The sequence below is a fragment of the Engystomops pustulosus genome, chromosome 6 (genome assembly GCF_040894005.1).
Source record: "Engystomops pustulosus chromosome 6, aEngPut4.maternal, whole genome shotgun sequence".
Lineage (NCBI taxonomy): Eukaryota > Metazoa > Chordata > Amphibia > Anura > Leptodactylidae > Engystomops > Engystomops pustulosus.
In genome coordinates, this window is record NC_092416.1 from 132,523,476 (window position 1) to 132,538,209 (window position 14,734).

The following is a 14,734-nucleotide window of genomic DNA, read 5'->3' on the forward strand; positions in this document are numbered from 1 at the left end:
ACAAAGCCACAAAATAAAGATGCCCTAAACCTCACTTTTATCCTATCTCCCTTTGCTTGTTTTAAATTCTTTTATGGTAGACAACCTGACAGGTAGTAACACTTCAGGGAACATTCATTCCTGGTCTTTTAATGTCGGCCATCAACGTGTTGTACAAAACATTAATTCTGTGTGGCAGTAGTACTTTTCCATCTTTACGTGGGCATCTTGCCGCCCAACTTATCACCCAATAAATGGGCCAATGATTGGGAATCTATCAAACAGGGAATCATTATTCCTGATACATGGCCCTCTAGCGGCAGGGGGTGGGGATCAGGGGCTACTTTCGGATATAACTAATCTAGTAGTGTAATTCTATACCGTTTCACTGTGCGTCCCCTCTGGAATTTCCTGCCCAGTGCCACTGGCATTGTATGTTAATGAGGGCTTGTAGGCATGATGGTCTGTACAGGATCATGGTGCTGGTTACAGGAGAACTGTATAAAGCATTTGGGGATATAATATCCCAATATAGTCATTAAAACCTTTTTATATTTTATATGTATCTTCCATATGTTGTGCTTAATTGAGCCATTTGCTCTTAATGGATGTATCCCATTATGCTGCAAGGTAGTCAAAACTATGGCACAATGGCTTCCATATTGAAAAAAGGGTTGTCAATCCAAAACACAAACCCACGTCCTAAAAAAAAGTAAAGTGGTTGTCCCAAACTATGCTGTGCTCTGCTATTCAAGGCACTTGCACACACTTTTGAGGAACAGGATTCCTACTTTTTTTGATAGCTGGGCCTCAGCGATTGGACTGATAAGAATGTCATGCCTTATTCTGCGGATAAGGGATAACAATTTAAAGAACTTGTATATACCGGTACCTCTGTCCCAGCATGATGCCTCCTAACATTGCCAGTCTACAGAGACCTCACATGGACAGCGCACACATTGCTATACATCAGGGTTGCTCATGATATACACTCCGTGCTCAGGCATATAGAGAACATACAGAGTAGGTTAGCTGCAGGCTCCGTACTAACACTGTAGTTTCTCATTCTCCTCTCTCTAGTGGCTGTGTGTGAGGAGATGTCCACACCAGCAATACTGCTCTGCAATGCCATCCTCATTGCCCCTAAGCTATAGGAAAAAGTCTGTGCTTGGACATAGACAGACATGGACACAGACAGGACATTACAGGCAACAGAAACATCGAGCATGTATATAAGCATACATGTGCAGAGTGCACCGTACAACAATGGGTTCAAGTAAAATTTAGCACATGCCCTTGTAGTGACAAACCGTATTCCCACCCCAGGGCTGCCAAAAAACAATAATGATCCACAAAATGCCAATTCTGAAATCCGATTGAAAATGTGGTGTTCGATTTTTCGATGTTCAATTTGTAAGCTGCGTAACATCAGAATAAAATACAGGCGGTTCCCTACTTAAGGGCACCCGACTTACAGACCCCTAGTTAAAGATGGACCCCTCTGTCCATTGTGACCTCTGGTGAAGCTCTCTGAATACTTTACTATAGTCTCAGACTGCAGTGATCAGCTGTATGGTGTCTGTAATGAAGATTTATTGATAATCCTTGGTCCCATTACAGCAAAAAAAAATTTAACTCCAATTGTCACTGGTGCAAAGAAAGTTTTGTCTGGATCTACAATTATAAAATATACAGTTTCCACTTACATACAAATCCAACTTAAGAACAAACCTATGGAACCTATCTTGAACTGCCTGTATGCAGAAATTTTAAAAATAATGAAAGCATAAAGAAAACATATGGAAAATGTTAGTTTTACCACCCAAATTAGTTGCTATCTGTCTGAAAACAAGACCATTTAGAATTTAGAAAATGGCAAATTTTTCAAAAAATGTGCCATTTAAAAAAATGTATAAATAAAATAGAAAATTACCACTGCCGTACATTACAACGCGTGATGAAAGACTGTCTCAAAAATCACTTTGATAAGTGTCAGATTACAAAAACTGGGGCTGAGCCTAAGCTATAAACTGGCTGTGTCCTGAAGAGGTTAATACATATAAATTAATACTGTACTAAATAATAAAACTGTATTGAGAGACTCAAAGCTTCCCCTTCTTTTATCTGTATACTCTTTATCAGTGATGGCGAACCTTTTAGAGACTGTGATAAATACTTGGGTCTTGGTTGTAGTTTGGGCACTCAAAGTGCCAGCACAGAAATGTAATTCTTGATTTATACTCCCTGCTCCATCAAAGCTTTCATTCAGCACCCTGAGGACACCAATAAAGCTATAGAGCAGTGGTGGCAAACCTATCGCATGGGTGCCAGAGGTGGCACTCCGAGCCCTTTCTGTGGGCACCCAGGCCATCACCAGAGAGGACTCCAGGTATCTTCCTGCAGTCCCAGACAGCCCAGGACTTGCTGTGCACAGAGCTATATTAAAGTGACAGTGCTACCTGGGACTACTGGAGGAGTGGGAAGGTGTGGACAGATCTGGATTATCATTGTAGCTCCTGCTCCGGCTCTGACAATTCTTCTTCTTGTTTATGGGACCCTGGAGTGAAGCTACAATGATCATCCAAATTTCTTCTATTTTCTGCTTTATTGGTGTCCTCAGGGTGCTGATATGAATAAAAGCTGTGACGGAGCAGGGAGAATAAATCACAAATTAGATTTCTCTGCTGGCACTTTGCGAGAAATAGGTGGGTCTAGGTTGTAGTTTGGGCACTCAGCCTCTAAAAGGTTCGCCATCACTGCTCTATGGCTATGATTAGAAAAGTGAAAAAATTCTGCGCCGCCGAGATGACTTAATGATTGAAATGTTGATCCATTCCCACCAGTGGTTCATTCTTATTGATGAATCTCTCTCCCAGGATCCTGCAGTTTACTCGGCCTGTAAAGTTTGAAGATGTGGAACAGAAGGTGAAATTGGTCTTTGGGCAGCAGATGGACCTAAATTATATGAACAATGAGGTAGGATTATTCTGAAATACATTACAATAATTATTATGGTATAATCTGGCATAGATGATACTGAACTGTATGAAGTTTTGTCGATGGGAAGCTGTTCTATGTTCCTTGACTTCTTCTTGGTATATAGGTCATCAGTATCTAATGGGGGGGGGGGGTCTCACTTCCAGCACATTAGAGATTGGCAGAGATTGGTTTCCAGTTTTGATTCCTACTGCATGAGAATTAATTAATTGACTTGGGGGCTCCTGTCTGACTTCCCTTCCCTTATTTTGCAGCTGTCTATTCCCCTCAGAAGCCAGGATGATCTTGATAAAGCCGTTGATCTCTTAGATCGAAGTTCCAGTATGAAAAGTCTTCGGATTCTGCTCCTTTCCCATGATAGGAACCATGTATGATCATATTATGCATTTTTTATATTGTGATTTTAAGGTCCAATAAAAAAATTACCGTATGGGTAACTGATCTTTTTTTGTAGACATCGTCACCGCACTCAGGGGTCCAAAAACAAGTTCGAATTAAAGCCTCGCAGTCTTTGGGTGATGTTAATGCAGCGTTTCATCCTGTAGAGACCCGGAGCCGACACCTGTCTGTCAGTGAGTAATTCTGCCTTGTTTGTTATGATACCCACTAGAGCACTATAGCCCCCTCAACCACATCCACTCAGCTTCAGTTACACTATATACGTATCTCACAACCCAGTGTATAATGTCATTTTCTGTGTATATTTTAAATATTTCTTCTATTTGAAGGCTCCCAGAATGCTGGACGTAGCTCTCCACCTCCTGGCTATGTCCCCGAGAGGCAGCAGAGAATTGCCCGACAAGGTTCCTACACCAGCATTAACAGTGAGGGCGAGTTCATCCCTGAGACCAGTGATCAGTGTGTAAGTCTGAGCCTGATTTAGAGGGATTCTTCTATCTTCTGCTCTATGAAAATTTCCCATCATTGGTTTACGTAAATGTGTTTGGTATTTCCAAAGTTTGCCATTTTTGTTATCTAGATGCTGGATCCACTGACCAGTACAGAGAATTCAATATCTGGAAGCTGCCAGTCATTGGACCAATCAGATGACAGGTAATACATTCCATACACATGAATAGATAAATGTATTAATGTATAGGATAGAAGTATAGTACAACTAGTATGAGAAAACTTGCAGTTGGGTTCTGCATTACCAGACACTATAATGAATAGTCTAAATGGTGTCATAGGTTTAAGATTGCTGAGTTTAAAGAAATTTGCCATCAAAATCAAGCATTATAAACCAGGGACACTTATTTATAGACTTGGGGTGCTGTGACTGGTCATTTTCTTACATTTGTTATCCATGGCCTCCTTCCTTTTAAAATCAACTTTTAAAATTTTGTTAATGAACCTGAAGGGCTCTTGGGGAAAGGGGCTTACCAAAGCCCATATGTGCTGTAGTTACACTCTGTGACCCCTCCCTAGCTGGTCTCGTAGCACTTCCAGTCCCTCTGCCTGATGCAATCTCACTGCAGCACGGGAAGTTTAAGCACAGAGTGGGAAGTGGGGGTTGGAGAGGAGTCCTTCTTGCACACTTTAACCCCTTCCCGCCGCGGCCCTTTTTCGATTTTGCGTTTTCATTTTTCACTCCCTACATTCAAAAATCTGTAACTTTTTTATTTTTCCATGTACAGAGCTGTGTGATGGCTTATTTTCTGCGTAACAAATTACACTTCAAAATGTTGGTATTTAATATTCCATGCCGGGAAGCGGGAAAAAAATTCTAAATGCAGTGAAATTGGTAAAAAAAACGCATTTGTGCCGTATTCTTGTGGGCTTGGATTTTACGGATTTCACTGTGCACCCCAAATGACATGTCTACTTTATTCTTTGGGTCGGTACGATTAGGGGGATACCAAATTTGTATAGGTTTTATAATGTTTTCATGCATTTAAAAAAATTAAAACCTCCTGTACAAAATTTTGGGGGGGGGGGGGATTTTGCCATCTTCTGGCGCTAAAAACTTTTTCATACTTTGGTGTACGGAGCTGTGGGTGGTGTCGTTTTTGCGGATTTTGATGACGTTTACAATGTTATCATTTTTTGGGATTGTACGACCTTTTGATCACTTTTTATAGAATTTTTTAATTTTTTTTAAATGGCAAAAAAGTGCCATTTTCGACTTTGGGCGCGATTTTCCGTTACGGGGTTAAACGCAGTGAAAAACCGTTATCATATTTTGATCGGGCATTTTCGGACGCTGCAATACCTAATGTGTTTATGATTTTTACATCAATTCTAGGGAAAGGGGGGTGATTTGAATTTTTAGGTTTTTTTATTATAATTTTTTTATTTTAACTTTTTTTTTTCCTAGTGTAAGACTATTTAACCTGTTAGCACTCTGTCCAATATATCGGACACCGTGAGCTGGGCTTTAATGCTCAGCGTCCAATATATTGGACGCAGAGCTGTTGCCGGCTCAGCTCCAGATCATAACTGAGACGACATCATAAAACACTGGGTGTCTAAATAAAATGCAATAAAAACTGATTGAAAAACATATCTACTCCAGAATGATACTGGAGCAAAGTACTACATGTCCCACAAAAAAACAAGCAGGACCAGCTCTGTAGTCCAAAAATAAGTGTTATGCCACTTGGAAGACGGCGATACAAAGATAGATTTTTGCCCATATTAGGTTTTATTTTGAGAATTTTAGTAAAGCGTAAAAAAATATATTTATATCCACGTTATTGTCCTGACCGATACAATAAAAATAAGATGTATATTATACGGTGAACCCCAAAAATTAAAGTCAAAATCAATTACATAATTGATGCTTTTCTACTTCTCCATGCCCAAAAAAAGTTAATGTTTTCAACAATAGGGGATACCAACCTCAAAATGGTATCTCTGTAAAATACATCTCATCTCGCCAAAAAAAAAAAAAAACAATCTTCCAAAAAGCTGTTTCTGATAGTTTGAGGGATGCAGATTTGAAAATGGGTTGATATATAGGGGGTTTGTTATATTATTTGTGCACAAATTTTATTAAAAAGAATAATGATCCCCAAAAAAGTCAATTCTGCAATCTCCTTGAAAATACAGAAAAGCGCTGTTCGTTGTAAGCCACGTAAAATCAAAATATATATTCCAGACACTTCAAAAATTATGAAATCGTAAAGTAGACATAGGGGAAATGTTATTCAGCAACTTATTCAGGTGGTAAAACTATGATGACAAGATGATTTAGCATTTTGAAAATGGCAAATTTTTAAAAAAATTAATCAGCTTTTACTTTTTTTTATAAACAAACGCAATACTTATCAGCCAAAATTTACCACTAAAATGCAGTTCAACATGTGAGGAAAAAAACAATCTCAAAATTGCTTTGATAAGTGTTCAAAAGTTATAACCATATAAAGCGACACAAGTCAGAATACAAAAAATGGGGTAGGCAATTTCCTATGCTATTGGTTCCTATGCCCTCAGTACCTTTGCCACATTACAGCTGTCTTTACTTTTTTGTGTCTGTCTTCAGCCCTTCATTCAGGAAGTCTCGAATGTCAAGAGCTCAGAGTAATCCAGACAACCGGCAGGATTTCTCAGGTGCTAGGATAAGACCTATACATATTCTGCTTTAACCAGTATTACTTTTGCAGAAATCTAACATTTCTTCTTTTATTTCTGTTTCAGATCGTGAGAATCAGTTTTATGACAAAGCAGGGAAGGGTGGGACATACCCTCGAAGATATCACGTATCTATTCACCATAAAGACTATAGTGACGGTGAGTGCTGTCTTATACTGTATTTTTAATATTGTCAAGCAGTCTGCCTGTAATGGATTGCCATTCAAGAGTCTGGTAACTACACTGGTGTCAGCTAAGGACACATCTGTGCCTGTAATTCTTACCCAGTGCCCTATATGCTCCTAGGAAGAAGAACATTCCCACGGATCAGGCGCCCTCAAGGCAATCTCTTCACCCTAGTGCCGTCTAGTCGTTCTTTAAGCACCAATGGAGAAAATATGGGTCTGTCTGTGCAATACCTGGAATCCCGGAACCGACTACGAAGCGTGGACAGTGAGAACACGCTAGGTGTACCCGAAAGGAATGTGCCCACTAAATGTAAGATACTAGAATCTAACATGGTGTTTGGTCACTGATCAAATGTAATCGGAAAATGGAGTATGCTCCATCTTTTCCTGTGTTTACGGCTGGGCGTAAACTGTTTTTACACTAAAGCAAAACCTGTTGTGGTCAATGCAGTACAGAGGACTTGTTCCTTTGGTTACTTCTCATTTACTCCAAGTGTTGAACACAAGGCAGTAGCTTCTCAATTCTATAATCTAAAGCTATCCGAGTAAACATGGATACAGGTTTATATACGCGGCATGTTACAATGGTTTGTGCCTCATGCACAGTATATAAAAAAGATATCCTGAATTTTCTTTATACTTTTCTATTCTTATATCTTCTGTTTCAGCTCCCAGTGCTCCTATAAATTGGCGCCGGGGAAAGCTTCTGGGCCAGGGGGCCTTTGGTCGAGTTTATCTGTGTTACGATGTGGACACAGGAAGAGAATTGGCAGCTAAGCAGGTTCAATTTGATCCAGACAGTCCAGAAACAAGCAAGGTCATTATGCATTTTTCTTCCTCAATTGTATAATTTTTTTTTTCATGTACTCCTTTCTTATGCCTCAGTGCTCTCTCAAGTGGCTGCTTTCCATTGGCCACACACAAGCAGAAAAGTGAGTCCAAGGCTCCAGACTAGAAATAAAACTTCACTTTTATTGTCACATCAAATTAAGAAGTGCAATCAATTCATTAGTCTAATGTGACAATAATAGTGAAATGTTATTCAATGAGGCTTTGGACTCCAAACTTTGTCTTCAAATTATAGCTAGGTCTTTTTAGAATCTTCAAACTGATCTTTTCTTTATACAACATAGCATCAATGCAGCAAGTCTTGCTATGTGATCAAGACATAAAGCTTTTGTGCAATCTTTACGCTACTTTTAATTTTAAAACTGTAAAAGGATTTTAACAATCACAATGCAGGCAATGCACAGTGGAATGAACAGTGTTTTGCATATATCAGTGACCGTGTACATTAACTCGGGTTTCCTTGTTCATGTGATATCAGAGGTAAGCCGCTATGCACATAAGTTTGTAATCTGCACAGCGTTGAACATATATCAGAAGTATGTAACAATGAAAAGAAAATATACATTGTTAACAAACTATTCTAGACAGCCATGTAGAGGAACCACAGGATGATGTGGAATCCGCCCATCTCCCCCAGTTATGACTTTCAAACCAGCTAGGGTCCAAGGGGACTTGATGTAAGCCTCGGTCCACAGCATGTCCCAGTTATGTCTGTGGCAATAAGTTAGAGAGCAAGTCTTGCCATTTACAGGGATAGCTGCGATATTCGGTTAAACTTGTCTGGGAAGTTGCTGTTTTTAAATATCAGAGATTCTTAAGGTAGCATCTGATTGATATTGGATTTCCACATCCTCCATGTGGGTGTTTTGGCATCCTACCATCTTGGAGCAATGCATTTTCTGCCATGAAAAGTGATTCCTGTAAGACAATTCTAAAAAAAATAAACATATTTCAGGGGTACATGAAATCTGCAAGGAGAGCAGGTGAGAAGGAAAATTGGTGTCACAATTGCATTCTGTGTAAACGTATTGGAGTAAGATTTTACGCTGCTTTTAGTGCAGATACTTGACATGTTTATCTGTCTGCTGGTCTTGCAGGAGGTCAGTGCTCTGGAGTGTGAGATCCAGTTGCTGAAGAATCTGCATCACGAGAGGATAGTACAGTATTATGGTTGTCTACGGGACAAAGGGGAGAAGACATTAACAATCTTTATGGAGTATATGCCAGGGGTGAGTGACACAATCAAATACGTCTAACTTTTCTACGACGCTGCTGTAATTTGCTATTGGCTGGCTCTCGCAGTATATCTGACAATTTTTAGTGGTTGCATTCTTCCTGCAAAAATTCTCACAGATGGTATTTTGTGACAGCCATTCAGAAGGAAAGCTTAAGTCCCCCATAGTGGAACTGTCCCCCACAACTGATCTTCTTTCTAACTCGAGTCTACACTAATGCTCCCTCTGATTCAGTACAAAATGGGGTCATGACGGACATAAAGTATCCCAGTTTGTATAGGAGGGGCACTCCATTTAAGTCTTGACTGGACAGTTTCAGTAATAATATATAGTTAAAGAAACCTACCATCAAACATAATAGATCAGGGACACTTACTCAGAGATCAAGGCACGCGACTGTGGTAATGTTCTAATATGTGATATGCATGGCCTGCGTCCTTCTAAAATCAATAACTATTAAAATTATGCTAATGAGACAGCAGTGCACTTAGGGGTGTTACCAGAGCCCCTTGGTGCTGTTCCCCTCTTCTTCTACTATGTGAGATTACAACAGGCAGGGAAGGGGGGGATGGAAGGCCATGGATAACAAATATAGAAGTCCATGGATAAAGAAGATTACTGCTGGATCATTGTACAAGCACCTTACCTCCTGCGTCACCCCTTCAACCTCATAGGGTGTAAGCATTATATATTAGCACTATACAGATACATTTTATTTTATATTATTATAGAGGGAGTCCACAAATGGGCTTCCATCTTTGTGAGGTCCATAAACCTCATGGTCCATACATGTTGTCTCATTTAATATTTTGAGTTGTCATTTTTTGGGAAGAACTGACATTTATTTTATCAATTTCTTCAGGGATCAGTGAAAGATCAGCTAAAAGCTTATGGAGCATTAACAGAAAATGTAACTCGTAGATACACCCGCCAGATACTGGAAGGAGTGTCTTACCTGCACAGCAACATGATTGTACACAGGGATATAAAGGGTAAGATGCTGGGGCTGCTTTTGCTTCTGATAATTAGAAAATCACTTGTGGGGCTTATTTTTTACTGTAATAACAAAAATATAAACTAACCAGATAGAATCACCAAGAAAAAAAGTGGAAAGAGACCTAGAAGTGGGAGCAAAAGGTTAACAAGGAGATGGGAACAGAGCGAATCCTGCACCGTGAGCCTATAGGTAAAGTAAGAAGGCTGTGCAGGGAAAAGAGGGCATAAAGACCCGATACCCCAAAATTTGCCATGCCTGTCATTTAAGATGGAAGTTTTCCGTTAATCATGTACCAGTTTAAGCTTTGTCAGACTTCTTCCAGGCAGCCTCTATTTGAAAGAGGAGGAGATGAGTTGGGTCCCCCAGGGGCATTTCTGACTTTTGTGCCCCATTACAGCATGAAAAGGATTATATAGTATGTCCTAATCCAAAGGTGGTTTAGCCCTAGGTAGGACATGAACACCATGTGTGCAGCACATCACTAGCCTCTAAAGCAGTTTGCAGAATATCCCACCACTGCCTGTTCAATCCTGGTGGAAACCTAGTACCAACACATTAAGACTTTGAAGGAGACTACCAGGATAAGTGTTTGAGCACTTTTACATGTGGACTCCTATATTTGTGCTCACTTGGATGTGGAGCACAGGTCTGCCTCCCATTTATTGACATACGATATGTGGGTCTATGTGTCGAGTGAATCAGAAATATAAAATCTATATTCTGCACCTCTATGGTATAACTTGCTATGGCCCCCATATACAATCATTAATCTATATATGAACAAGATAAAACAAAATGTACCTGCGCCAAACACTCTAACAAGTGATAAAAAATGTGGTATTTTTTACCTGTGCAAAGAAACCCCTTTGGACAACCATAATCGTGGACTTTACCATATTTCCGGATTCCAGCACCAAAAGGGACTGTATCCACTTCAGACCAGGAGGTTCGGTTTCCACCATCACCTGGTATCCACTTATATTTAATAGCAAATTACCATCTAGACCCCAAAATACCACATTTTTTATCACTTGTTAGAGTGTTTGGCGCAGGTACATTTTGTTTTATCTTGTTTTTAGTAGCTCCACTAGTTGGATCTATACTCAAGTTGGGGTGCAGGTCACCACCTTTGTTACCAGCGACTTCAGCCTATTGTCCAGTGTTTGCGCTAACTCATTTCTGTTATTTTTTCTATATATGAACACATTACATTGCCCTGGATATGGACAATCATTTCTCTTCTCCTCAGTTTTTCCTTTCTTAATATTCTTCCAGGAGCGAACATCCTCAGAGACTCTGCAGGAAATGTTAAGCTGGGAGACTTTGGAGCTAGTAAGCGCCTCCAGACAATCTGCATGTCAGGAACTGGTATCCGTTCTGTGACTGGGACTCCATACTGGATGAGCCCAGAGGTGATCAGTGGAGAGGGTTATGGGAGAAAAGCCGATGTCTGGTAAGTCAATAACAACCTCCTTGAAAATGTTAATTTATTTCAGAATAGGGAATAATTTGGGTGATCATGTCACTGGCGCTGTACAGATTCAACACTTTCTGTCTGTCAGACGCATGCAAAGAGCAGTGGCCAGGACCTGTGTGTGCGGATTCATCCATAAAGCTAGCTATTGATAAAATCTCTAGATCCATTTAGATACTTGCATCAGGTAGTCTCTTTGTAATCTGGAATAACTGGCTTCAGCTATACAGAACATGTGTTGTAGTTATATATAGAGAGAGATTATTTTTTCTAGCAGTAGTCGGTAAAAACCACTGTACATAAGTTAGCCTTATTCAATAATGTATGCTGTGAAATATTATCTGACATAAGATACATGTAAAAAGAGCGTAAATTGACCACCCTCCATTTACTACTGTAATGTGAATGTGTGTCTATATGTACTTAAATGGGCGCTGTCACCGGCTTTTACCCTGCTAAACAAGCAGCACCCTCAGGTAGGGTATAAAATGTCCTTTCTAGAAGTCCCTCTTTTGCGTGAAATCTCACTGCTTACTTAAAAGAAAAATCACCCACAAATGAGCTTAAATTTCATAAAGTCTTTCCTACAGCTGCAGTAGCTTAAAATCAACATTTTTCCAAAATACATTCATTACCTTATTGCAGCCATTTCTCTGCTAGTCCTCTGCTTTCTGCCTCCATCAGTCTCTCTACCTTCTGCTTAGCATTTTGGTTGCTAAGGACAGTCCAAAATCTATGGACCTGAGGGCTGGGACTATGCAGTGTGCTCCTCTGTCTCTGCTTAGTGATTACAGGACGCAGCTCCATCATGTCTGCTCTGTCTACACTCTGCTCTTATGTTCCCACACACAGTTTAATAATCCAGTTTGCACAGAATATCTTTCAAAAACCTGCTCAGCAAACCACCTCCATCTCTCTACAAGACTGTAGTCAGGTCAGTAAAGAGAAAAGGGTAGGATCACTACAGCAGTCTGATACACAGAAGTATATAAGTTCACTGTACTCCCCATCCCCCACTGTCCTGGGAAGAGAAGAGGGTCATAGCATCTTCTAAACAGCGTGGCAGACACATCCAACATAGGTGTGTGTGTCTGCGTGCGCGTGTGTCTGCGTGCGCGTGTGTCTGCGTGCGCGTGTGTCTGCGTGCGCGTGTGTCTGCGTGCGCGTGCGTGTGTGTCTGCGTGCGTGTCTGCGTGCGTGTCTGCGTGTCTAGAAAAATGTTGGTATTCAAAGATGAATCCTCTTTCGGACCACATTGCCAGATTGATATATGAGCTACAGGAATAGTTGGGACCTGGATCTTTAGCTGCACATTTAAACTATATTTTTAACTTCCTGTATATCCGGTTCTGTGATGCTTCTACAAGTAACTTCTCTCAGGCAATATCACATAAGAGGAAGTTCTACAAAAGAGATTTTATACCCCACTCAAGGGGGCTGCTTGATTAATTGGGTAAACTGTGTTGACAGTCCTTTTAAAGTAGTATACCCATCTCAGAGTGGGTGAGATGGGAATAGCCCTGTCTTTGTTACTCTGTGGTGGTTAGAGACTTACAGTACGGACCAATACCACTGTACTGTTTCTATATCTGCTTTAGAGGTGAATTAGAGTAAGGAAAATAGAGCAGAAGCTCAGTGTGCAGACTGTTTCTAAAACTCCCCCTGGTTTGTTGTAATTTTACCTCCTTATTTTAAATCCTCCCCCTCTTTTCTTACTGCAGGAGTCTTGGTTGTACTGTGGTAGAAATGCTAACAGAGAAGCCTCCCTGGGCAGAGTATGAAGCAATGGCCGCCATTTTTAAAATCGCCACCCAGCCAACCATTCCTCACCTTCCACCAAACACATCGGAGCAATGTCGGGACTTTGTTAAGCGGATACTGGTGGAAGCGCGGCAGAGACCATCTGCTGAGGAGCTCCTGAGGCATCCCTTTGCCCAGCTCCCCTATTGAACATTGACTGTGGAGGGGAGACTCTGGAGCATTTCATGATACGCGATGACAATCTTCCCCAATCTGGACTTCCTACCACTGACTGAGTCTAGAACAGGTTCTAGATCCAGGACAGGGTTGGGTCTCTGTCAGTGTTAGAGCAGCAGAACAATGGATTATTTTTGTACCTTGAAGTAACGTTGATTCCCGGAAAGGAGTTCCTTGTGCTCTAAACCTGAGACGCTTTATAGAGGAATGGTGCGCGACGACTTCCAGTAAAATCCTGCCTCATGTTCTTCCTTTCATCATGAAGGAGTTCTTCCACATCTTAGACAAGTGCCTTAATGCCTCTTCAGCCAGGGAGCATGATAACAATAGCCTGGGGGCCTCTTTGTTTCATGAAGGAAAGTCCAAGTATTTCAATGGTGGTGAGATAACCTGATGATAGCGGTATGTGGGAGTTGACTTACATCATGGCTTTAAGTAAGTGTCCCCTCTTAAACAACATTATGTTAATTGACCTCTGAATCTACTGCTTCTGCCTTCCCACAACCACCACTAGGGGGAGCCAAAGAATCACCTGCTTAATATTTTAGTTCAAACCAGTATTCACCAACCTACCCCTAGTGGTTACTGAAGGTCAATGCAAGCTGTACGTAAGTCCATAATTCTGTATATTGGAGTTATGTAAAGTTGCATTGTTGTTTGGCAGGGGACATTTATTTTAAACATCCTGTCTAACCTCAGTTCATTCAGTGACCTGCAGATCATTGTAGAGGGATCCACACACAGCGTGCCTTAGTGACAGGTGTGTATTATGTTTACAGTCCTAGTCTACATGCCAGTTTGACAAGGTATTTCTGTGTATAATATGTGTTCCACGCAGTGTTTTTCTTGTACAAGTGTTTGTATTTGGACTAAATGCCCAAATCAACATCTAGCAATCCCCCAGCACTTAAGTGACAACCACACACTGCATTTGCATTAATGTGTCCACATCCATGGGGTTTTAAAACCCAGAACAAATCCCAAAAAAGGACGGGGCTTTCTGTGGCCTCCACTCCTAGCATCTGGATTGTGTGTATGTCACTGTCTTAAAGGGGTTTTTAAAGTAAATAAAGTTTAGAAGGGTTAAGACAGTACAAATGGTAAAATGGTTTTATACCTTTTGGCCCTTTTTCATTTTTGTGTTTCCTTTTTTTGGTCTCCACCTTCAAAAATCTTTTATTTTTCCATTCTGCTTAACAAATTGCACTTTTCCAGTGATGGTATTTAATATACAATGCTGGAAAAATATTACAAACGTGGTGAAACACACTCATTTGTTCCACTTTCTTGAGGGCTCTGTATTTACAGCTTTCTCTTTTTGTTCCAAATGACACTTCCCCTTTATTCCTTGGGTTGGTGAGATCACTGGGATAGCAAATTTATATAGGTATTAATGTTTTATTACATTTTTAAAAAATTGAAACCTTTTGTATAAAGTCTTCATTGTGCCATGTTCTGATGCTAA

The 14,734-nt window shown here is 40.4% G+C and overlaps 1 protein-coding gene across 1 annotated transcript in view; it reads left to right on the plus strand.

The window, feature by feature from the left end:
- The window catches only part of MAP3K3 (mitogen-activated protein kinase kinase kinase 3), a 28,051-nt gene extending 13,608 nt beyond the window's left edge, over positions 1 to 14,443 (plus strand). Inside the window, exons 4-16 of the mRNA XM_072111075.1 lie at positions 2,856 to 2,955; positions 3,231 to 3,344; positions 3,431 to 3,548; positions 3,705 to 3,838; positions 3,956 to 4,029; positions 6,461 to 6,528; positions 6,616 to 6,708; positions 6,856 to 7,047; positions 7,406 to 7,554; positions 8,684 to 8,815; positions 9,684 to 9,813; positions 11,094 to 11,271; positions 13,014 to 14,443. Coding sequence (XP_071967176.1) covers positions 2,856 to 2,955; positions 3,231 to 3,344; positions 3,431 to 3,548; positions 3,705 to 3,838; positions 3,956 to 4,029; positions 6,461 to 6,528; positions 6,616 to 6,708; positions 6,856 to 7,047; positions 7,406 to 7,554; positions 8,684 to 8,815; positions 9,684 to 9,813; positions 11,094 to 11,271; positions 13,014 to 13,242 — 1,711 coding nt within the window. The 3' untranslated portion in view covers positions 13,243 to 14,443. The remainder of the gene's footprint in view (positions 1 to 2,855; positions 2,956 to 3,230; positions 3,345 to 3,430; positions 3,549 to 3,704; positions 3,839 to 3,955; positions 4,030 to 6,460; positions 6,529 to 6,615; positions 6,709 to 6,855; positions 7,048 to 7,405; positions 7,555 to 8,683; positions 8,816 to 9,683; positions 9,814 to 11,093; positions 11,272 to 13,013) is intronic.
- The last annotated feature ends 291 nt before the right edge of the window (positions 14,444 to 14,734 follow it).